Here is a 26,512-nt window from a genome sequence, read left to right on the forward strand (position 1 = left end):
CACTGCTTGCTACAGCCATCTTCTTATGCAGTCTGCTTCTCACACTTATTGTGCTTTCAGCCCTCAACACAATTTCCAGATGATTAGTTTTGCATTTGAGTAAACTCACGTTTCTCTGAAATTAGATTAAGTATACTAGGAAGCAGGTCTCAGGTCAGTTTGTGTCAGCTTGACTTGGTTCCCTTAACTTGGTCATTTCGTCATTTGTCACAGAGTCTTAACCCATCTCGGTTTGCTATTGACCGAACACATGCTATTGCACCGGACAGGTAGTTTGGTCCACAGAAGAAACTAATATACCGCTCCAGATATGTAGCAAAGAAAACATGGGTTTTCAGGTTATACGGCTTCATTAGGATTACACTGAAGTGATGGATCAATGTAAAACAACAACATGCCAAAAGTACTTTGATGAATGATAAAAGTAAGTGTGAAGTTAACTATTGCACCATTTAAAAACTTTGAATGTGAAGTGCCAGGGGCAGAAGTCAGAAACTTGGTAAAGTTTGCAACACCCATGAGAAAAGCTCAAAAACCCAAACCCTTGTCCCCGGTGGGGCAAAATCAGAAGTGAGGCAAAGCAGAGAGAGGATGCGTTGGTGTGGTTTGATGGTTTGAGGTAGACAGATAGAGACACAGATGTGTAACAGCATCCTGCAACACTCACAGTTGAAGATGCCCGGCGGAGGGTGTTGGGTGACCACAGGGCAGTTCTCCTCATCGCTGTTGTCCCCACAGTTATTCAGCTGGTTGCAGATCAGCGAGCCCAGACGCAAGCAATTCCCATTGGTGCAGTGGAATTTGCACTCTGTACGGTGAGGGAATAAAAGACAAGTTACATTTCTTAGCAAGAATAACAAACATTTAGTTGTCTGAAGCTGTACATTGAAATGAGGCAAAGCCTGATGTTAATACCACATTTTGTTTCCTATCAGAACAAAGTGTTCTATTCATTCAAGATCCCAGAGTCATAATCATCTTTCAAAGAATTAGTCTGCTTCTTCTCTGCTCTGGAAAGATCTATAATTTAAAAAAAAAAAACATTTAGAAACAATCACAATCAAACCATAGTGGAAAATTAAAATATATATAAAAATGCCTTTTGGTAAAAATACAAAGAGAGAAAGAGAGAGAAAAACACAAGTTGAAAAAAAAAGTCCGCCCACACACATACACCAGTGTCACTGCAGTAGTAGTGCATGCAGGCGAGCTCTGAAATGTGTAAAAGCATTGATAAACCGTACAGACAACAAAATGTTCAAATGCTGGACTGTTATGTGAAATCCTCCCCGTTATCTACGCTTCAGAATGTGCAAGGTCACGTGGAATGATTTTTTTTTTTACCTGTAAGCTCAAATACAAAGCAGAGTTAATGTGCTGAGTTCACACAGAAACAAGGTCAGACAAAAAAGTGGTCTCCCGTTCAAAACAACAAATAAATAAACAGCTCTTTCAAACGGCCCTTTGATGTGCCGCAGCCCTGAACCGTAATGTGCTCCCGTCACGGCTATTACCAAAATGCTTCTCTCCCTCTAAATATTAATACGCCTGATTAGCGCTATCTGGTTTGAAAAAAACATAAAAACCCTCCAAACTGTAAATGGGAAAGTATATATATATGTGTGTGTGTGTGTGTGTGTGTGTAATCATGTAGAGCTTTAATCGTAACAAATAAGAATAATAACAACAAAGTGTTTGATGCACCACAAAGCAAGGCCATGTTAGTGTGGCTCAGAGTGTTATGTATGTGTTTTTAGTGAAGCCGATATGTGAGAGCTGCACTCACACCAAGTTCGCCAGAACTTCACCGACTGCAAGAACAGCGAGACATGAATGACAGTGTTGATGTGCACTCGCACAGACTGTGATGGTTTTTCCTGTGACACATTATGATTGATATGTTTTTTGATTATACGTGGAGGAAAAATGCATTTATGCTGAATGGAAACAAGTATTTTAAAAAATCAAGAAAAAAATATCATAGTAAAAATTTCCTTAAATTGTCGCTAGTTTTTACTCTAAGGAAGAAAAAACTCTATGCACACTATGCTAGCACTGTGACAATAGTTCTTAGTGTAGATGCAGTCTTTTCTTTTTAGTTCCTTGCACTATGGGTTATCAACATCTGGTGCGTAGACTACCCACAATCCATCATGACCACCACCTGTAAAAGTGATGCTTTAAATAGAAGATCCCAGTTTTTGGGATGGTAACAAAAAAAGTCATGTGTTACAGATTCCTCGTTTCTTCTCCTAAAAGTAATGCAGTTCATTACTTAACACTACTTGTTGCATGCAGTTACATGTTAATGTGCTTTAATCCGTAAAATGATCTGAAATAGCTTGTTACATAACTATCAGGCTAACCTCAGGTTACAAATGCCTAACCAACAACAATGAAAAATCCGTATCCTAATGACAACATACACACACACACACAATCTTTCTTTTAGTTTTAATGTATGAACACAAAACCTGAAAACTTGTCACGATCCTGGGTCCTATGACCCAGTGTTTTGAGTTTTAGTTTATTTTGATAGTATATGATTAAGCTCATTAGCTTTTCTAGTTCATTTGTTATTAGATTCCCCTTGTGTCTTCCAACCCCTGTTAAGTCTCCCTTGCCCTTCATGTGTTTTGTGTCTGTGTCTTACGTTGTCAAGTTCAGGTTGTCATGTCTGCGTCTCATTATGTTTCCTGTTTTATTTTGAAGGGGTCCTGTGTTCCTATGTTCAATGTTTTTAGTTTACTCTCCCCTTGTGACGTCGTTATGTTCATGTGTTATTAACCTCTGTCTCTCTTCCACAGCATGTCTTTTATCCTGTCTTCCTTCTCTCACCCCAACCGGTCGCAGCAGATGGCCCCGCCCCTCCCTGAGCCTGGTTCTGCCGGAGGTTTCTTCCTGTTAAAAGGGAGTTTTTCCTTCCCACTGTCGCCAAAGTGCTTGCTCATAGGGGGTCATATGATTGTTGGGTTTTTCTCTGTATCTATGAAGCGCCTTGAGGCGACTTTTGTTGTGATTTGGCGCTATATAAATAAAATTGAATTGAATTGAATTGAATGTGTGTCAGCTGTTTCCCCATGTGTTTCCATTTCCCTCATTATCCTCCTGTGTGTATTTAGTCCGTGTGTCTTCAGTCATTCCTTGTCAGGTCGTCTGCTCATCCACGTCACAACTTCAGGTACCCATGTCAGTTCACCATGTTTACGGTTTTTTCATGTTTAGTTTTAGTTCATCCAGTTTAGATTATTGTTTAGTTTCACCTATGCCCTTTGTTTGTACCTTGTTTCCTAGCCTTAATAAACGGCTTGTTTTTTGTTAAAGCCACGTCACGTTCAGTTTTTGGTCTGCGTTTGAGTCCTCTCTTGCAAACACATACAGTCTGCCTCAGCCAGACTGTGACAGAACTAGCTAAAAGAGACTTGAAATCGCCATAATGAGTCAACTATAGAAACATACAGGTAGAAACAGAGGCTACAAGCTTGACTGCTTATCGCTGCTTTTGTTAACTGCTGAAGTTCAGGCTCTGGCAGCTGAACTGGGGTCTGCATACACGCAGCTTTAGCATTATTCTGGGTTCTTGGCTAGCTTTGTGTTAACATGCCATCTGTGCAGATGCTTGCCGACAGCACAATGTACACTACCAATATAATACAGTTGTTTCTGTCTTAAACACAGCTTGCACTTTGCCCTCACACACATGTCCATACTCTCACTCCTCAAACGCTGTAGAATGCTCCACCATTTCCTTCATCCAGGCACACTGAAAAAAAATTTCTGTTTGCCCAGTTTGCAGATAACTGAAGAGGCCTTTATAACACAAATAACAACATAATTGCAGCTGTTATGTATTAACTTACTTAAGTTACTGCATGACAGAAAAATGCAATGCGGTTAAAGTAATTAATTACTGCGTAACTATTTGTTGAGGAATTTCTGTTTCACATCTTTGAGGTTCAGGCTGGACTCTGAATGTAAGCAGTAGATTTGCACCAGACTACAGACTTGTGATTTTTGTCAGTTTATCACAGTAAATATTTATTTTTATTATCACAAACAGATTGGATGTAATCACCAAATCAACCCCGTTCACTCACAAACTGATAGCAGACCAATGGCAGACTGACTCCTCTTATTGCAGATTTATCATTGTTCTGATGCGCCAAAGTCACTTTGAAGAGTGGAATAGGCTACCAAATGTTTGAGGGCCTGGTCCAAGCAACCACTTCAAAAGACTCATCAGTAAGTTGTTATAATTTTGGTCACGCGGGATTTTCTGGGCAGTTTTTTCCCTAGTGTGACATATATAACGCCAACAAGGCGGGTCTTCACTATGTTATGAATCATCAATCCACAAAGTTTTACTTACTAATTAGCACCTGTTCTGATCATCAAGAAAGCAAAGTTAGAAAGTAGAAAACTTTTTTGGCTTATGCACTAGGCAAGCAATTCTCTGAGTGCTCTATCCAGTCCTCTTGGTTATGCTGTTATTAGCTGATACAGCCTGGAGCTGCTAGCCTGCAGCAAAGAGGGCTGCAGAGATCACTTTCTCTGTCTCCACACCTCAAGATTTTATTTTCTCTGGCCCACCTGTTTTTTATTCAAGTGACATCACATTTATCAGACTTCACACTACAGGCATCAAAGGCTGCATAAAACTTAAATCACATATGCAGTTGTATTCCCCAGTACTGGTAAGCAGACTTTGGTGGTGTAAAATTTGCGGCGCTCTCCTTGTTCTTCAAGACACGACCTCCTTTTGGGAACTGTACCTTATAAAGGAAAGAAGGCATTTGTTTCCAGTACAGGTTGGCTGTTTGAAGTCTAATAAATGTCCTTAAGGTATGCTACTGGCAGTGTGAAGTTAAATAAAAGAAACCCCTCTCTACTTGATACTAATAAAACACCAGAATCTCTGTGTCACCGGTCAAGTTACATTGCAAGTGCTAGTAGGCACTAGGCTTCTGACAAATTGGAACAGTTTTTGGATTAAAAAATGTAACATCTCTGAACTACAAAGAGAGATATGCAAAATGCTTCGGGCAATATCTTGTGCTTTTACACATGATACAGAGTTTTTAATTCTTGCATCTTTTCACAAGGTCAACTACAAAAGCAGATTCTTCTTTTTTGTTTTCCCCACAAAAAAACATTAATAATAAAAACAAAACTAAAATTGAATGATGATGACCAATTCACCCCAAAAGGTAAAACCAAGGGCAAAATTTAGTTTCTTTTAAGTGTTTTCAAGAAAAGGTACCACAATAAAACTTGTCCATAACTACTCAAGTCAATCACTTGCCATGTGGCTAACTATAAAATGAAACTCAACGATAAGCTCAGCAGGGCACAGCTGATGTCCTTCACAGACTTAATTGTAGATACTGAACAATTAATCACTTTACGGTAGTAAAACTGAAGAGTGCAACGCAAGCCATAAACTCTGAACATTCAAAATAAAAGTTGCACCTTTTGAAATGGGTTCATTTCAGCAGTAATAAAGAAGTTTTACTTTGAAAGGTAACTTTCTCTTTTTCTGGTTTGCATCACACTTTTTTCAATGGCTTAATTAAAATTTGCAGACAAGAGAGCATCTTCCACACAAACTACATGCAACTGTGACAACCTGATAGCGACAAAAATGGGCCAGTACAGTCTTTGAAACTGGTTTTACCCAGTGACAGCCAGCCTGCACTTGCCAACAGGTTGAGGAATACAAATGTTTCCCTAGCGAATGTAGACTGCCGGGGGCAGGGTGCTGGCTGGTCTTTAGGCCTGTGTAACTAAGGCCTAAGTTGCTTTAACTTGTCTACAATCGTTGTAAATATACAAGCTGCTTTACAACACACCTCCAACCCAGCTGTTACTTTCATGCTGGAATCAGTGTTAAATTGTTGTTGCTGATGCCTGTTCTGCTTTGTGCCGTTATAGCCTTGTCTGCCTTGGGATTTTCATGCACATGGGAGTGCCAAGAGCTCCTAGAATACAGCCATGCAATCAGTCTTATCACCGTCATGGTCCATGGTCCGTGATGGATATAGTTGCTACAAGTAAATACCTACGTAAGAGTAAAGACCAGGCTGCTAGCAGAAATTCTGAAATATCTTCTACAGAGACGTTTGGAAGTTATTGAAATTCTTCTTTTAGTTTTCTGCAGAAAAACACTTGTAAGTGTTTTTATCCCTTTTCTTATTCAAGATCATCCAGAAAGTCAACAATTGACACTGTTTCCTCTTCTGTATAAAGACCAGAACCCAGTTTGTGGATTATTCAAAGTAACTGCATCATCATTTCAGGGAGAGACACTATGTGAATTTTTCACATTTCATTTTTCTACATTAGACAGAGCAAGTGCACACTAGTCAGACTGAGCACCGTTTAATAATTAAGTGTGTGAACTGTGCCTGAATTACCAATTATACTGTAGCCCGAACAGCAATCCATTAGCTGTACCATGTATTTACTCTAATACTTGATCATTCACCGGGGCTCCTGAATATCGAGTGAACAAACACAGCTCATTTTGAAGTAAAGATGCACAGTTTCACTGGTAAAAATGGTCTCTGGTTCACCACAGCCAACATCATTATTACTGTAATTAAAACTCACACAAACTTTAGCAAATAGTAATTGAGATGTGGAGGTGTGTTCACCTGCATGTCATCTCCATGGATACGTTTTTGAACTCAGACAAAAGTTGTTTTTCCTCAGATGGATAATTTAGAGAGAAATTTCAAAAAATGCTCCTGCTTGCAACAAACATCACTTATGAAACACAAAACCTGTGACACGTACTGTGAACATGTTAGTGAACACTAACATGTAATGTGAACCACAGACAGAGCTGGGCAAAGTGAGCAGGTCTAGAGTGGTTTGGTTTGCTTTTATTTCATTAAAACTTTGCCTGGGAATACTCTCCACTAAAGCGCACTATCAGCTGACAGGAATAATTACACTTCCATGTTGGAGGACTCGTAGGAGACTAAATTAAATAACTGAAGGCAACATTTCGAGCTTATATTCTGTATATTCCCAAACCAAAGGTGCTTGATGGAGTTTTTGTTTTGTTTTTTTAAAACAAAGAAACACAATTTTACATTCAGCCTGGTGTTGCCCAAAAGGATTGTGGGTATTCTCGTGATCTTAATGTATTGAATGAACTGCCATCTTATGAAACTAGCTGAATTCTTGAAGAATTTAAGCCCTACTGTTAACGTAGCGTTCACAGATACAGACTTGTGTCGAATGAAAAGACAAACCTTAACCCTTGACCCTTACAGTGACAGGATCTGGTGGCTCTGTTATATCGGGAGACATTTAGCTGACATGGTTTTAATTTGTTTGTTCGGTTAGATTCAAGGCCCATCGCAAACGATTAAAAAACGGGGTTTGGAGTTCTCATATTTATTCTATGATGAAACGTTTTCTATCTGTATTGAAGTGGAGTCTAACTGGACGGCCTTTGAATGAAACCATTCATCCAAAGGCCGTTCAAAGGGGTTATTCGGAGTCACTATATCTCAACCCAAGCAAACACCTTCGAAAGATTTTGGGTCAAAGTAGTGAATATAGTACTTTTATATTCTACGCACAAGAACATCTTAAGCTGCCACTGGTCAGTGTCATGTGCATGTTATAGAAAAAGTAACATAACAGGAAAGAAAGCTGAACAAGTCATGTTAGTCTGTTTATATGGTGTCGGGTCAATCATCTGTTAAATGGCTGTCTTCTGTCCCGATGGGTCAGCCTACTTTTATGCCAATATTGTAGCGTTTAAACACAGGATATGATGGCCAGAGTCAAACCAGATTAAGAAGGACCTCTCATAACTCACACACTTTCCCTGCTCAGTCTTTTTACCTTGAACTATCAAATATCGTCAGATACAGATATGACACTGATTAGGTCAGACATACTATGAAAACGGGGAGCTGAGGTGGAGGTGGGTTGCAAATCAGCTTGCAGATATGTAACAAGTATGGCCCTATACTGGACATCTAATTGGATATGAAGAAGGGTTTTAGCTGATATAAGTTGTCACAGAGATCAGCGGATATATCAGCAGGACAAGTGAGTTTGACTTATTAGGCCTTAATCTTACACGCGTACAGACCAGTCAGTGACCTCTGGTTGTTAGGGGGAAATGCCTAACCAGCTGGTGAGTGGTTGCTGGCGGATGGGACCTTAGTCTGCCAGAAATAATGGTTAATTTTTGGTGATTTCTGTTTTCAAGAAAGAAACACTATATTTTTGTCTGTCATTAACTAAAACTAACCCTTGTATCATGTGATAAGTGTGTGTGTGGGTGTCCTGCTGTAATTTTGTAAAGTCTGGACGTGAATAATAATAAGTTGTTGGTTGTGAAGGAGTGTGAATGTGCACTTGTGTTCATGACTCCAAGTGTGGATAGTTGGGTTGGAGCATTGTCTGTCAGTGTTTTTGCTCAGTTACAGTTTTCCTCAGTTGTCCTGTCTTACTTGATGCACTGCTAGGACACTCCAACATGTCATATGCATGTGATCATGTGAGCATAAACTGATATGAACTGAAGATAATGACTTTAATTTATTTGCACATAGCCAAACCACAGGTCCTGTTATAAAAACAAAAAACTGTGTCCAACACAGTAATCGCACAGATGTCAAAGGGACCCATCAGAACCAGACTGAACAAGAAACGAGACAGTCATGATCAATCTGTGTGACTCCCTTAACACGTTAATTAAGGTAATCAGAATCAACATACTTATTTCTGCGTTTTACTTTGAAAACATAAATGGAAACAAGAACAGAAAAGTTGCACATGTTCAGTCTCGCAAATGATCCTGCTTGATTTGTGGACGGTACGTGAGGCGGATAAAATTGGACTTATTTACACGACTCTTGCTGAAATGTTCAGCTAAATGATGTCTTCGCCATAGTAACAAATCAGCTTTGACTCCTGCGTGCCAAACTCATTACTTAATGCGATTACGCAGGTCTAATCGACGGCTCTAATCAAGTCTCAGCCAGATTCTCCACACTTCTGCTTTGGATTCTTCCTTTTTTCTGTGAGACTATTTGTCCTTGGTGTGGTAATAAATGGAAGATGGAAGGTTGAAAAAAAAAGAGAAAACCTTCAGAGGAAAAGTAGAAGGAAGCATTTTAATCAAATTCATTGCAGTGGTTGGGGAGGTGGGGAGCTGCTGTGTTTTGCTGCGGTTAATCAACACACGCGAACGCAGGCGCCCAGGCTTGTACAGGCACGTACAGAACGGTTCCGAGCAAACACCTTGCAGGCCCGCTCCTGGTGCGAGTTCTTCCGATTTGCCCGGCTGGCAGTGAGCGACCTAATGACACTGCACATTTTATCCTCTTCCTCCCATAACAAGAACAGCTTGTTCTGCTCTTGTCTAGACGCTGGCGGAGGGAGGAGGGGCAGGAACACAGATCCGATTCAAAGAACAGACCAGCATGACCGTTCTTTGGAAAGAGCCCTGTCCCCTCCTTCTGAGTGGCAATTAGTGAAGCCTCGGTGACTTGCCCAGCCTCTCCTCTCCTCGCTCTGTCTTTCATTTTGTCTCAACTATTACCCTGATCGTCCGTCTAGCCCCACTCTTTTTCAGTCTCGTCTCCTCTTCCGTCTATCCTCAGCTCTCCAGCTCTATTACTCCCTATTACTCTCTCATCTTGTCTTCCTTCCTCACTTTGTCCATCTTCTCACTTTGTGGTTTTGCTTTTACTTCTCCCATCTACCAGCCAGCATCTGTCTCCTTCACTACTCTTCTCTTTCTTGCTCTCAAGCAACACTCAAAAGTGTCACGTGAATTTGAGGAAAAGGCTTTACTGAAATACTGAAGTGAGACAACAATTAACCCCTCCCCAGACACACACACAAGTTAATTAGCGTGATATGAATATGTTCGACACAGAGGTTCAAGTTCTGTCAAGATCTGATCAGCATATGCGTTTACCTGAAGAATAAAGGGAAAAAAATGAGCAGGAGGCAAACAAAAGCACTCGCGAGGGCTCGGTTAAACAAGAAGACCGTCTACTATATGATAGTGTAAGTGAAAGTATACGAGAGGTCACGGTCGAGAGGAGCGCTGTTTGTTCGAAAAACACGCTTGCATTACCGGTGATGCTATTTCTTCATGACAATATAAAACCTTGACAATTTCGAAACTGCACAGGCAATTCTGGAAATCTTTTGAAACGCATCTTTTCTGTTTAAGCTTTTTTATTTTGCTCATTATATTTGGCATAATAACTCTCAAAGAGCACTTGTGCATCTTTAGAGCACTTTTTAGACAGCGATACAGATCAAAAGGCTGCACAACAAGCAGAAGCAAAGGTGTACTTTATTACAAAAAATACTCTTTTGAGCAATGAAAACAGTGAATTTTGTAAACTCTGTAATAAAACAGTGCAGCAAAAAGATGCTTTCAGTGTTCACTTCATTAACTTACCGTCTTCTGCCTGTGCTTTCTTCAGCTCTAACGGTCTGTGTTTTCAGCTAAATGTCAAGGGAATTTAAAGTGAAATGAGAACACACAGCCACCTGCTGCTACGACAAACTATTGTTTAACCTCTTGAACCCCATTATAATCTTAAACCTCCGTGCTACGCAGCCAGACTTTGTTCAAACAAGAAAACACTTCCAAAAATAGCAAATACAGTCAGGTCCGTAATGTGTTGGATGAAGACTCAATTTTTATGGGTTTTTTTTGCCTCTGTACATCACCTCAGTAGATTAGATTAGACAATAATACGTGATTAAAGTGCAGAATTTCAGCTTTAAGTCATGGAGTTTTATAAAAAGTCTGCATGGTTCAGAAACTGTTTAAGAGCACATTAAGACCACTTTTATGCATAGACCCCTTTTTCAGGGGCTCAAAATGAAATGGACAGTTGACTAAAGTTTTGCAGTAACTGATTAGGCTTTTTTATACACAGTCCCCAATTTCAGATACTTACAAGTAATAATAAAAAAAACAAACATATATGGGGATCGTTTTTAAAACTAGAATAAAAATATCGTGGAGTTGGTGACTGCCTGAAGTCTAGAACCCATGGGCATCGGCGCATGCTGTGCTTCCTCCCTTTACTGCAGCGATCTGCAGAGATCAGCTGGACTGACTTGGCCACTAAAGAATATCACATTTCTTGCCTTGAGGAGCTCTTTGTTGCTTTTACCATTATCTTTGGGTCATTATCCATTTGCACTGTGAAGAACTGTGTGATTAGTTTTGCAGTGTTTTCCTGACTCTGAGCAGAGACCACAGCTTTGTACACTTTACAAATGATCCTGACTATCAGCAGTCATGTCATCAATAAACACCAGTGGCCTCATTCCACTGGCAGCCATACATGTCCATGTCATAGAACTGCCTCAACTATGTTTGACAGATGATGTGGTATGCTTCAGGTACTGAAACGTTTCTTTCTCTCCCATATTTTACTTTTCTCATTATTCTGGTATAATTTAATCGTGGTTTTTCAAACCTGTGCAGTTCTTTTAAATGTTTTCTGTTTAATCTTGTTCAAACCAGTGGTTTGCTCCTTGTTGTAAACTCTCTATATTTCCATTTATAAAAGCATCTGGTGGTTGTAGAGTACCTAGAGAGCCTCAGTTTCGTGTCCTGGTATTACTCATCTTGGCTTCCCAAACAATCTTGGGAACAACCCATACGCTGGTCGGAAAACAGTAGATTCCTCAGTGAAATCTTCAGCTTCACCAGCCAACCGCTTTGCCCCGGTGACAATGATGCTTTCGCCTGGAAGGCAGCGTGGGAACCCAGTACAGGTAACTCAGGATTTCCAATACAACTGGTAGCAAGGGTTGCTGCCTATCAGCGCCAAACGACACAATATTTTGTACCAAAGGTTGGAGGTCCAGTAGTGTCTGGTGATCACACCTCAGCCTTGTTTTGTGAATGACATGGGTCAGAAATAATATAAACAGACACAAACTTGGGAGTGACAGATGAGCAGCCACACACACCGGCGCCATCTTGAAAATTTGCTAAATCAGCTACATTACAAACAAACTTCACAACTAAAAAGAGTAAAAATGTCTCCTTTTAATAACCCAAGGTCTGGAATCTACTCCAGCTGTCATTGTGCTAGGGTTAGTGTGCACTAACTGGTACTACAGTACTAGTCTATCACAGGGGCAACGCAAACATTCACACTCCAACTATAGATAGTTTAAAGACATAGAGACTGTGGGAAGAAGCCAAGAGCAACTCTGCACCTTCTTCTTATGAGTAAATCGGGGAAAAAAGCTAGGTTTGACCTAGACACCTGCTAAATTTAAAGCTTTGCTGCCTCGATGGTTATGTACCAATTAAGCACCATTATGTCTTCCACACGTCACATTAACGAAAAACTGCTCAGTAAGTAATCAGAAATTTGGCTGAATTCAAGTTCTTTTCATAATACAAAAAAACCCCATTTATTCACATTTCATTTGTCAACCAAATTCAAATGTAAAGGAGTTGCATTCAAACAGCCCCTTCTTAGTATTACTGTCCACTCAAAGCGCTTTGAGCAGGCAAGGGAACATCTTTTTAAAGTCACCTTTTCTACAATCTGAAAAGGTAACTTCTCACCGTTCTCAGACATAAAAGACATCTTTCTCTAGATGACTTTTGATGTCAAGGAACGGCAAATTTTTACCTTTCACTTTTCACCAAAATCTCAATGCTGCTAAAAGTTGCATTTTCAAAGTCTTTTCAAAGAGTTTCTTTGGATGGGATGTGACGCTATTTTCATGGCTGTAATAGGGCTATGTGTTCCAAAACAGACCTAAACCTCGATCTAAAGTTGATCCAAATCAGACAAAGTAAAGTTAAGTTTTAGTTTTCAGTGACAATTCTTAGAGCAAATACAATAAAGTTCATATCGTTGGATGTCAATGCTGGGTCAGTATCTTTTAAAAATCATTTTCAGGAGGTCTTGAATTTGATTTGGCAGCCCTGAAAAATGAAATGGACTGTTGTCTCCTCGAGGTTGCTTTATTCAATTAAATAAAATTTTATTTAAACAGCGGCAAATCACAACAACGGTCGCCTCAAGGTGGTTTATATTTTAAGGTAGACCCTAAAATAATGCATACAGAGAAAAACCCCAAAATCATATGGCCCCCTATGAGCAAGCACTTTGGCGACAGTGGGAAGGAAAAACTCCCTTTTAACAGGAGATTATTAATTCTATGCTTTGGTCTGCTATGAAGTAGATTCTCCAGGAATTATATGCATTCAAGTTACCCCTTGAGGAATTGTAATGACATGGATGATTAGTGGTAAAAAGCAAATGTTAGCTTACTAGTGCTAATAGTTCACCCACAATAAACAAACAGGCTAAAAAGGAGGATGATCTGTAATGCCACTTTCATTGCAGGTGTTTCTGTGGTTCCAGCAATTATTAAAAATCTCAGCTGGCCTACATCGAGGGTTGACAAATAAGAAGATACCAGTCCTCGATGGAAAAATACAGTAAAGGTCATAGCCCTTCACCGCTCACAGAACACGACAATTTTCTCCACTTTTCGGCACTGAAATGAGTCTACAAATAATAGAAGAAAAAAGATCAGAATCTCACTTCAGCTGGGTGTTGAAAGTTGGCAAGCCTGGTTGTGACACAGTTAACATGAAAGCATCCTTTGTTCTTGGCCGCGTGGCTCTCTGTTCTGTCAGAGGCTAGCACTGTCAAGACTGCTGTGTTCAGTGCTTCAGCTCTATGTGGCTCAGTTCACAGTTCAAAGCTGTACTCAGAGTACAATATTCAGGTGTATTAACCATAAATCATCTCATTCATTGATAATGAACAGCTTATCATTTGCTTTCCATTAAGTAAACAGAGGAATTATAAAAACAAATCAAATATTCTGTTCATAAATAGTGAAAATTAATCAGCTAGTACCTTTAGTCATCTGTTGGAAAACAGATAATGCAATCATAAAGACACTGGAATTTTAAAATAAAAACTAACAAACGGCAATGAGAATATAGGTTTCGATCATGCATTTAAGATAGATTTTAAAATTCTATTATTTGGTCACTGTCTCTAGTAAATATAAATAATAAATGGTATATAAATATAAATAAAGTCAATAATTAATTTCTAATTATATAATTAATGATATTATTTTATTATTTATTTATCTGCACATTAATAATCAGTTTGTCTTTATATTTACAAAGACTTATTTATCACTGTTTCTGTGACATTTGCAGCCTTTATACTTTTCCATGATTTATATGAAGTGATTTCAAGGCTGGCTGTAACTAAGCCCAGAGGCAACAAAAGTAAGGGTCCAGACTAAGGTTTGTTTTTTTCTGTCCCTGGACAGTGAAAAATACAGAAGGTCATGGGCTTGCTTCGCTCACAGAAAGCTACAATTTTCTCGATTAGTCAAGAAATAAAAGAAAGCAATAAAATAAATCAATCTGAATCTCACTTGAGGAGCTGCGAAACGAGAGCAAAGTTCAGGGTCGGACAGACAGACATGCACCTGCTTTGAATAGGGTCAGTATGTTTGTGCAAAGTGTAAGAGACAAACCAACTCAGCTTCATGTGGTAAAGGAGTTGAAACCTGACTCACCTTGTGCTACAACACAATGGAGCAACCTCCTAGATTTATATTAATGTTTTTACTGTTTACCTGACAATGACTATGGCTTGGGGACCCAGTGTTTATGTGTTTCTCATGGTGTAGTCATTTATGTTTCTAATTTCTTCAGTAATTCTCTTGTTATATTTTGTAGTTTCTAGTCTTTAGGTTTTGGTGCTGGGCCTCCCCTGTATTCCACGTCTCCCTTGTCTTCATGTTCGTTTATCTCCTGTGTCTGTTTTCTGTGTTTCCCTTCTCTCTCCCCAGTCAGTTATGTTCCCATGTTGGTTTCTTCCCCGGTCCCTGCGTCATAGCGTGTGTCTCATGTTTCCTGTTTTATTTTGATAGTCCCTTGTCTGGTGTTTAGTGTGTTCAGTTTTGCTTCTTCCCCATTTTTGTGTGTCAGATTAGTTCCAGCTGTATTTCCCTCCTGTTTCCCTCGTTATCCTTTGTGTATTTAGTCCTAGGGCTGGGTATTGAGTTCAATCTCTTTAATCAAATTTTTGTTCAGCCCCAAATAAAGGCTCGCTTTCAGTCTAAGTTCTGTTCAGTCTTCGCAGTCTGCATTGGGGTCCACACCCACTCTCCACCGTCTGCCGCAGCAGACGTGACAGCAGCAAAGCTTTGCTTTCTGAGCTGTAGCAAATCACTGTTGCAAATCATAAGCTGTCAAATGTACAGTCATGCAAAAAAGGAAGCTTTCACAGGACTAACTTAAAGCGTTGCTTCATTTCATCGATGTTTGTGGGCATTTGTTTATGTACAGCTCCATAGGATTTCAGTTAGATTGAGGTCTGGACTATTGCATCAGCACGATTCTTTTCTTCATGGTTCTTTTGGATCATTGTCCTGTGATAAGACACACTTTCAGCCAAGACTTCACTGTTGGACAAATAGCCTCAGATTTACCTCTAGAATATGTTGGTTAACAGGTGCTCTGGTCCTTACACTGCAAAACAAGCCCAAATCATCACACGTCCTCCGCCATGCTTGACAGTTGATATGAGGTTTTCGTGCTGATATGCTGTTTAGTTATAGCCAAACATGGTGCTGTACATCATAGCTAAACACCTCAACTTTGGTCTTCTCTGTCCACAGGACATTGTTCACAGGCACTGTGTTAACACACACCTGAAAGCTCCAAAGCAGCAAACACACAGTTGCTGATGATCAATTATTAAGTGTATCTGATTAACAGCACCTGGCTGCTAGTTACATCGTTATCTCTATGGAAGGGTGTACTTTCACAGGCAGCTCTGTGAAAACTTTCTTTTTCACGACTGTACAAATCCTTTGTTACTTTTTTTATAACTGATTTAATTATTTCATTGTCTCCCTTGCAACTCAAATATTAAATAAATATATGGAGCCGTTTTTCTTCTTAATCATCAGGTGAACAAGGGAATGTCAGGGAAAGAGAAGGTGTGATATTACACGCTATTGAGGCTGAACCAGATTCATGGTTGGAGTGAATGCATGGCCCTCTGCTCCTTGTTGAAAAGAATAAGCACGTTACACTATTACAGCGACAATCTTTTTTTTCTTTAAATAAGGAAGGCTTGATGACAGAGAACACCTGTGTGGGTGAAGTACAGGCACAACGTTCATCAACTCCTGTGACGTCCGTCGGTCTGCTGATCTGTCTGCCTGTCTGTCTCGACAGAGGGCGAACATGAAAACGGTCTTTTTCCGTAGTGACGAAGAGGAGGAAGTGAGTGAGGCCAAAGTAAGAAAACAGGACAGATGGTAGGAGCAACGATACACAAGAAGGGGGGAAAAAAGGGAAGTAGTGTAGCGAGGATGAGGACGAAGATACAAAGGAGGATGGTGAAGATGATGAAAAGATTGTGGGCAATGAGAGCCTCGAGGAGGAAGGTGATAATAATGGCATCATCAGGAGTAGGAGATGGAAAGGTAGGAAGAGGAAGAGGAGGATTATCAGGTGGTATGAGAGGAAGAGTAAAAATACAACAAATGGCAAACTAATCCGACCTCTCTATTATGACACCAGCAGAGTATTACAGGACGTGTGATATTGACTTCCAGCTGGTTGAGTCTCCGCACAACTTTAACGTTTCCCATCGAAAGGTCTGAAAGGGAATCTTTCTGTTGGAAGAAATTATGGCTGAGAGAAAGAAGCTTTCTTTTTTGTTTTGTGTCAGACTATTTCCTGTAACTTTCAACTCCCGTACTGTTCTCTAACAAGCAGAAACCAAATCCCGCAGTGGGGAAGAAAACTGCTCATGCAGACTCTGACTGAATTGCACTTTGACGAGTGTGTCTGCGTGTGTGTGTGTGTGTCTGTGCCTGTGATATAACAAAGCGTTGTAGTCGCTGCTTGCAGGTGACAGACTGGGGGCCGGATATCCGTTTTTAGCAGTGTCAGTGTGTCTCTTTGCGTTTCTACGCGTGACTATAGTGTCCTTGGGCGCCTGTTTGGATGCGCGTGTTGCTACGTGTCGCAGTAAACTACAGTCAGTGGGCTGCTGTACACACAGTCGCTTCACTCAGATCAGCAACATTGTAAAGCATTAAAAAACACGTTTATAGACTGAAACGCTGTGTTACACTAATGCAGTACAGATTGTATGAAGGCAGTAAGCGGGGCCATTAAAGGAAGCATGGGCCCTTCAATGTTCTCCACTTTTAATGCTCAAGTCTTTCACCATCTCCCCAGACTGGCTGCAAGTCTCCCATTATTGATTTTCTATGTGGGGAAAACTGATTATATAGAGCCATTTTATCATTCCAATGAAGTGCTGACATTAATGTCTGTACGGTAAAATGATATTTCAGTGGAAGTGGAACAAGAACATTTTTACATTACCCCACTCTCGCCAGGACTCGTTCTGTGTCTTTTATCATGTCACATCGGCCTGGAGTCAATTAAACGTGATCCTAAAGGTTTCAAAGGAGCTCAAAGAGGGACTATCACTCAGCCCACACCTACAGTCTAGACTTGCTGGCTTGACAAATGTTGGGATACACTGGTATAAGATTTAACACTGATATACACACATATCAGGACAGAATTATTAGCCCTCTATGAAATTTAAAGTTTTTGTCAAAATTTACAAAGCAAGGGATTTTTACAATAGCATTTCTAAACATACTAGTTTTCTTTAGAAAGAATACATTATTTCTATTTGCACAAAATAACTGAATTATTTCAGAAATAACAAAAAATTATCAGGATCAACACAACAGGATCTTCCAGTTTGCACAGGAAGACAGGGGACAAAGCCCTGACTTAAATCCAACTGAAAATCTTGTTAAAAACGAGAAGAAACGACTGCAGGTTGTTAAACAGCAAAAAGGACACAGAACTGACCATTAGCATTAGGGAGGCTAATAGTTCTGTCCTCATCTGGAGAATAATCAAAGAGTAACAGAGTCATCATGACAGGGCGTTACAGGATTACCAGGGAACAAATGCTACGTTCACACTGCAGGTCTTAATGCTCAATTCCGATTTTTTGATCAAATCCGATTTTTTTGTCTGCTTGTTCACACTACAAATAAAATGTGACAGCAAACGCGCTCTAGTGTGAACCCTCAAAGCGGCCCGCATGCGTAAAAGAAGACGTCACACACAACGCGCTCTGTTTAGACCCAGAGCAAACAATATTGTTTGACTGATGGCCCTTAATATAAAGACTTCAGACTTTACGTTTCCCAATTTTTGCTTTAAGTTATTTTGTTATTTACATAATAATGTAGATAACCTAATAATTATCCTTATTGCTGTTTTAGAGAGGAGCGGTGCTTCAAAGGATAGTTGCAGATTTCTGTCAGAATCTGCAGTTCGCGTTTCTCCAACGTAGTCTTCTGAACAGTTTCACTGACATCTACACAGGTTGGCCAGGAAGCGTTTGCGATGTGTTCTCCGGCGCTGATAATTGGCGTCTGTCTTGTGTCAGTGACGTAAAAAAATTTAATGCGACATGACCATTCAAACAGCAGTCGCTTTCTAAAACATCAGATATGTATTAGATTCAGTACCACATATGAAAGTGACCCAGATTGGATTTGAAAATATCAGATTTGTGCCGTTCACACTGTCATACCATGATCGGATATGGGTCGCATAGGGTCAAAAAAATCGGATTTGATGCGCTTTTGCCTGCAGTGTGAACGTAGCCAAAGTCACTAAGTGAGGGTCATGGGGGCAGCTGTCTAAGCAGAGAAACCTACAATTCCCGCAGCTAATCTGGTGGGACACTGAGTCATTCCTAAGCCAGCTGAGATAAACACCTTCAGTGAGTCCTGGAGGCTTCTTCTTGGTAGAAAATACCTGAAACATCTTGCCTAAGAAGTCTTTATGAGGGATGCAAGATGCCCGAAAGGGATGTAAGATGCCCGAACCACGTCAGCTGGCTCCTTTCACTGTGGATCGTCTTTTTGATCCCCTCTTGGTTGACTGAACTCTCTCTACATAGGTGAGGGTAGGAACGTAGAATGACTGATAAATGGACAGCTTCACGCTTCACCACAAAGGATGAATATAGATTCTGCCCCAATCTGCTTCTATGATTGTAGGGACTTTAACTTAGGATATAAAGCACCTTGAGGCAACTGTTGTTGTGATTTGGCGCCATATACACAAAACTGAACTGAATTAATCTCACCGTCTGCTCTTCCCTCACTTGTGAACAAGACCCCAAGATACTTAAACTCCTAAACTTAGGGCAGTAACTTGTTTTAGACTCAGTGTGGGGACTATACCCTTTTCCAGTCTCGGACTTGGAGGTGCCAAGTTTTCATTTTGGCCTCTTCACACTCAGCCATAAACTGCTCCAGTGCAAGTTTGAGGTCACCACCTGATAAAGCCAACAGAACCACATCATCTGCAAAAAGCTGAGACAAATCCTAAAGCCGACAAAAGTCCAACACACTGGCTCACTTGGATGGACATTAGTACTATAGCTGTAAAAGGTTACAAAAACAATAATAGCGATATTGCTATTAGTAGGGCTGGGCCATATTATACCGTTCACGGTAATACCGGTACAATGTTAGGCAACGATAAGAAAATAAAATATCGCGATAGAATATGGGTAAAACGTGCATGCGCAGTGCCTTTGTTTTCATACGCACATGGCCGAAAAAGCATGGCGGCAACGGAGAATGAGAATGGAGAAAGCAGATCGTTGAGTGAAACGGATGAACCAGAATAGGTTTGTAAAAATGGTGCCACTTCAGTGATGTGGAACTGGTTTGGTGTTTGTCTGTCAGATCGTTCAGGTCCCAAAGTCAAACGAACACTGCAGTGTCACTGAGAGTTAAAAACTGTCTAAATTCTTTCATCTTTAATAAAACGATCAGCATTGCTGCTTTACTAGGTGTAACTATGAAGTTTAACATCCAGGCATCCATGAAAACAGAATTTATTACATTTAACGGAGTTAGAAGTTAGCAGGAAGCTAGCGGAAGTTAGCTCGCTAGTTTCACTTGTTCTGACTGAGAGATTTCTGAAAAAATTCAAACGTACAGCTCTGCTATCACTTCCAACATAAATGAAGACAGGGAACTAAACAGCAGTGACGTTTGTAAAGTTACTGAAGTTGGGCTAGCTGGTTTATAATGATGTGCTACGTGATCGCTAGCGACACAGCTATGTTAGCATAACATAAACAGTGAAGCTGGAGGATGAACGCTAACACTTTTCCACTCGATAAAAGTTAACGTGAAGGTTCCTGATGGTTAGAGACAAATGCAATCGCATGGCAGGATGCTGTAAACGGACCAAACTTCAGTCAGGAGAACAACTGAGATAATCCATCCACAATACAAGGTTAGTCATTCATATACTGCAACAACACGGGAATAGAGCAGCTGTGATAGAATACAGCATTAATGAATCAATGGTACAGAAGTGGAAGAAGCAAGAAGAATGAGTTGAATAAAGTTTGATTTATCTGACTGCTTTGTTTCGCTTAATGTGTCTTATAATCCCGTGCACCTTATGGTCCGAAAAATAGTGTTTGACTTTTTCATTTGGCACACTGCAGTTTAATATTGCAAAGCACCTCTTTTTAACTTCAGTGGATATTACACATGGTTATGCTCAGGATATGTCAACCCATTTCTACTGGAAATGCCTTTTGGTTAAACTTTCAGCAAGGAATTTGCATTTGCACTGTTAAATTTTTATATAGGTTAAATGCACATAAAACAGCTGCTTGTTTAAGTGAAAATAAATGGATGGGGTTTTTTTTGGGCTAGCAAAGTTGTGGAGTTGCATTTTGTCTCGCATCAATTATATCGTCAGTTATATCATTATCGCAAATTTTCAAATCTATATCGTGATAAATCTTTTTGGCCATATCGCCCTGCTCTAGCTATTAGTCATATTAACACAGAACTTTGTTGGTAATTCATCGGAAACTACAAATGCACTGACCTGTCAAGAAAATCTGCAAGCATACAAGAACAAAAGCATACAAAAAGAACAATTACATGGTTATTTATGACATTAACACATGTACTGTCTTCATATCAAAGACATTTTTAGTACATGGTTATCATACTTCCCTTTGCTCCAACACTAAACATAATCCAACAGATATTCATGAACCCCGGTCTTAAAACTCTGTACCTTCAGTTACATTGCAAATTTCCATTGATGTCATACATACACAAACATACAGACACCAAACCTAATGCTGGTGACATCACTGGGGTCATTTCTCATACCTGGAGCCACTAAAGATTTTTGTGCACATTACTTTAAGTGGAAACTGATTTGCAGATATATTATTGTGCTTTTCGTGTCTTTAATGTTTAAGTTTATTTATTTTTTATAACTTTGAGCGTAATGCACACTGCTCATCAAAATACTGCTACACACTGCAGATTAGTCAGGTACTGGGCTCTGCATTCTCCATGGTAACTGCGAATTGTCTGTGTCAGACTGTTTAATGTCCCCTGGGCCTCCATCACTCTCCGTATTTCAGTCTTTTTTGCCCTCTCTCTCCCCTCCAGGCCGCATCCTTGGTGTGAGCCAAGCAGTAGCTTTGCAGCGCAGTAAGGTAATAAATGTGTTGCAGATGCATCTGCGAGTCGTGAAGGATCGGGGCATCTTTCGTACCTGCCATCACTCTGCTTTACCCCCCACCCCATCCCTCCTTTTGTCCCATAGCCTCCATTTGACTCCTGCTCCTCTCGTCTCACCTTCTCCTCTCTCTTTTTTCCCCCTCACTGTTTCCACCCCCTCCCATCTCTCTCTCACCATCTCCTCACTTCGCTGGCTCTACCAGGATAATTAAGCACGTCTAAGATGTGCTGACTTGGCACAATTGACAGTCATAGTGAAGGAGAGAGACAGAAACGGTGACAGAGGGAGAGATGTAGAGAGAGACCTTCAGGCTGTCTCCTTTCTGCAGTCCAGACAGTGCATCACTACTGCTCGTGTATGTGTGTGTGTGTGTGTGTGTGTGTGTGTGTGTGTGTGTGTGTGTGTGTGTGTGTGTGTGTTTTGAGGTGTGTGCACCTCGGGGAGATGCAGTCACATTGTATGGGATCCAAGTTACAGTATGTTTTTAACTCTCTCTACTACTTTGTCCCGGGGCCTCCTGCTGGCCTGGCTGTGGGGAGACTTTACGTGAGCGTCCAAACGTGAAAAAAAGGAGTGCTGGAACAGATCTTTGCCTCTTAGTAAACAGTGCAGAAAGCATGTGTCATGCTCCTTCCATTGTACTCTTAGCAAATGATGCGTCAGATGCTCTTTGAAGGTCAACAAAAAAACCTGTAAGACTGCATTCGGCTTAAGTGTAAACGGTGTCTACCCCACAGGACAGCAACTGTCTGTCTAATGATGTTACATTCAGTGAACATCATCGTTTTTAATTGTTATACTGTGTTTTATATTGTTTAAGAAATTCCAGCTCTGTGGAGTCTTCCTAAGGTGAAAGAAGCATTCACATCCAAGGTGCCATGACTGTTAGCTCAGTGGCAGGTCCAGGCCAGTAAGACAAGGTCACTGTGCCCCTTCAGCTGAATTGTCCTCACACATTTTTATAATTGTAAGTAAAATTAAATCAAACACTTTGGTAACGAAAAAGAAAGATCACCCAAATTGGTGATAAGTCATTGCCATAACAACCAAGCTTACATGAATTATTCGGCTAATAGAAGACGCTAATTTAGAAGAAGATAGGTCTACGAAATTTTGGGAAGCAACCCTCATATTCTCTTCAGAATTAGGAAGACATCAATTTGTGCAGCAAGTTTTAAAAGCATGATCTCACTCAAATAATTATGCATATCGGTTCATGATGTGGTTTAAAGCAGGCGCTGCATTAATTTGTTGTGTAATTATACAAGATTGCCTCTTGCAGTGCTGTTTTAAATATACATTTAGCCTTGTGGTAAACCGTCCAGCTCAGTTTATTGCCTGTTTTCTGGACACACTATGTGTGACTTCAAGTGTAACTCTGCACATAAGTGGTAACATAAATGTACTTTTTTTTAATGAAAAAGCAAAGTGAGTTGAGCCAAATGCCGTCTTGTTAAAGTGGGCTGATGTCCACATGTTCTGGTGCCAACTCTGTAGTAGCTGAAATTCCTTTTCATATATTACAGACAATATAATTTATTTAAGTCAAAATTTCCAAAGCAACCAAAGTCTGTCAAATAAGCACAAAGGAAACTTTGCCAAATAACTGAGTCTAGCTATAACACTGAGATGGATGGACAGATTGCAGGCATTTCATTAAACTTGGGCTGGGATTCCTTCTTAAGCTGGAATCCAGCCTTTGCCTATCCACATACATTATATATATAATGAATTATTTTGTAGTGCATTGAATGTTTTTTACTTCCCCAAATCAGATGTAGTTTTAAGAGATCATAAGTTGAAATTGTAGTCTCATAGAAGTCAATCACTGGTGCTTGCACAGGAATGGACTGTGAGGATGCAGACCAAGAAAAACTCTGCTTCTGCAGGAGAGAACAACCTGGAGAAAGATTATGCTTTGGTTACAGGAGATTCTTCTCATGTTTGGAGAAAGAAGGAAGCCAAAGAACACCGTCCCCACGGTGTAACACGATGGGGGGGAATATTATGCACTGGTCCCCACTGCACAACTTGTCAAGGTGAAAGGAATTGTGAAAAGTCAGATAAAGCCCCGGCTTGAATTCCATTGAAAACCTGTGGGGTGAACTGAAGACCATGGACCACACCAGAAGACCATCAAATATGGAGGAGCTTGAGAGATTCTCCAAAGAAGAATGCGCTGAGATTTCTCAGGAGACGTGTGTGAGACTTGCTGCAAACTTCAACAAACAACTGCAGGCTTTCATCCAGCAGAAACAACACACAACTGATGGTAAGCATCAGGGCACTAACAATTTTGACCCTGGTAGTTTTTGCTTTTTGTAAAATAATGTAAGCATCCAGAATAAAAGCTGTGTTAAAACTTCTTTTCTCTGATAAACAGCAAATGGGAAGACAACTAATTCTGTCCCCATCTGTATATGTAAATGGCCTGTATTTGTATAGCGCTTTTCTAGTCCCTAAGGACCCCAAAGCGCTTTACACAACCTGTCATCCACCCATTCACGCACACATTCACACACTGGTGATGGCAGCTACATTGTAGCCACAGCCACCCTGGGGCGCACTGACAGAGGCGAGGTATATGTCCATGTTCTTGTTTTACACGCAGAGTCATATTTTAGAAATTTGCTGAAGACATATCCTCTCATAAAGAATGTCTTACAAATTGTTCCTTCAAGGCACAATTTCCATGGAAAACCATTTACAGTGCACATTTTTTTGATGGATTGTTGAGGCACCTTATCAAAGAAACATCTAACAGCAAAAACTGATGATACTGTTGATAATTTGTATGGCTTCACTTTAAATAACAACTTTTGGTATGAATATTACAGCTATTTCTTCTGAAAGGTAGTGAAGTCCCAGTTATAATTACAGGTTCCATAAATTCAGGACAAAGGGACAGTGAAGCATGGTGCTGGTTTATGATTGGATTAGAACTGACGAATGGAAAGAAAACAGTCTGTTTGCCATGAAAAGGCCTACCTAGTTAAGCAGACTTTTTCATTCTGAGACAAACAATGTGACACACACATCCATTTATCTGAACCCTTTGTTGTTAAAGATGAACGTAAGCTGTGATATGAGAGTCGAATCAGACTGATCGCAGCACAAAGTTGCGTTAGCACCTTGATAATTATAGTATGCATTGCTTAGACTTGAGATTGAAGTCGAAGCGTTTTCCTGGCAGCGTTAGAGCTGGTTTGTATTCGTTTTCTCAGGCTGGCAGTAAATGGAGCATAAGAACAGGATCCCTTTGGAGGGAAAATGTTACACAAGCCAAACCTTCAATTTTGTCTTTTTCAACCGTTTCACTAATGCCTAACCAGCATGCAGGTGCAATCTGTCATTTCTTTCCTCCCCGTCTCTGCTGAGAATTACAAAGTAGCAACATAACCCGTGTTCACTCAACACTACGTGCTGCGTCCAGGCATCGCAAATTTCCCTTTGTATACCTAATTCCTCATCTGCTCTTTTCCTCTAAGGAGGCTGAAAACATGTGTGTTTTGTCCTTTTAGTTTCCCAAATGACTGACCTGTGTCAGTCAGTGTTCAAAAACGTCACTTTTTACTGCGTAATCATTCAGCGTGAGTAAGTTTTGACACACATCAGATGGAATTAGATGGGAATTAGTTGACAGGCCGAGCACTGCTGAGTTTATAGCCTTGTGCAGCACATTATGAAGCCTTGAGCTAACGCATATTAGGGCTTACATGGATCTACATCCATTTAGATACAAGATGGATGATATCTTTATCATGATGAAATCACCTGACAGCAATAATAGCGCAGTCTGACCTCGCCCTCCTCCCATTTTCTCTCTGCAATCCTCCTTTATAACAGACTTATCAGTGCATTACTCAGATGAGAAGGAAAATTTGAAAATGTGGGCTCTGTGTGTTTTGCCGCTTAAGGTGCTGAGAGAGCACCAGGTTAATATTCAGTGGTTAGCGTCGACAGAGAGAAACCTTATGTCCTCAGGTTGCCTGCTCCCTGTCAGCTTTAACGCTCTGCCCACGCATACGCCCACACACACGAATAAGGAACGTGCACGCGACGCAGACAAATACTGGTGAGACACGCGCACGCACTCGTGCAAAGTCACACACAAAGACGTGGCCACGCACACATGCTCGTACACACGCCCACGCGCTACCTAGCCGGGTTCTCAGCAGGCGGGCAGCGCCGACAGGCTGAGCCAAAATAACGTCTTAAACTCAGTAACCTCAGCCATCATATCAACAACTGAATCAGAGCAGATAGGCAGTCTGGCTGGCTGGCTGTTCAGCTAAACAAATCAAGCCTGGTTAAATGAACATGCAATGAAAAAGATGCATGCTTGCCCTGCAGAGGAGTCTGCGTTTCGAGCAGAAAGCGTCCAGAACTGCTTGTAAATTGTTCTGACGCCGCTAACCAGCATCATCCAGTTTGTTTAAAGAGAAAGAGGAGAAATGCTAGAAGAACTGCATGGAACAAAATTCTATTTACAGAAATCCAATGACCACCAGTGACTGAATACATTTTAAGGGTTCATTCAGAGATCCAGATAACTCCCAGTAAAATCCAACATTTGTTCATTATAATGGGCCTGCAGTGCAGTCTTGGAGGTACATCTGTGATTATCGTGATTGTTTCAATGGGAAATACAGGGAGTGCAGAATTATTAGGCAAATGAGTATTTTGTCCACATCATCCTCTTCATGCATGTTGTCTTACTCCAAGCTGTATAGGCTCGAAAGCCTACTACCAATTAAGCATATTAGGTGATGTGCATCTCTGTAATGAGAAGGGGTGTGGTCTAATGACATCAACACCCTATATCAGGTGTGCATAATTATTAGGCAACGTCCTTTCCTT

At 40.5% G+C, this 26,512-nt stretch overlaps 1 protein-coding gene across 2 annotated transcripts in view; it reads right to left on the reverse strand.

Annotated features, from left to right (window-relative positions):
* Positions 1–26,512, reverse strand: part of LOC146377141 (low-density lipoprotein receptor class A domain-containing protein 4-like) — a 252,368-nt gene that overhangs the window by 122,500 nt on the left and 103,356 nt on the right. For both annotated transcript variants that reach the window (XM_084944948.1, XM_084944949.1), the window contains one exon: positions 668–808. In XM_084944948.1, coding sequence (XP_084801074.1) covers positions 668–808 — 141 coding nt within the window. The remainder of the gene's footprint in view (positions 1–667; positions 809–26,512) is intronic.

This window comes from Perissodus microlepis, chromosome 11 (genome assembly GCF_051167445.1).
Source record: "Perissodus microlepis isolate ML-2025 ecotype Zambia chromosome 11, ASM5116744v1, whole genome shotgun sequence".
NCBI classification, from domain to species: domain Eukaryota; kingdom Metazoa; phylum Chordata; class Actinopteri; order Cichliformes; family Cichlidae; genus Perissodus; species Perissodus microlepis.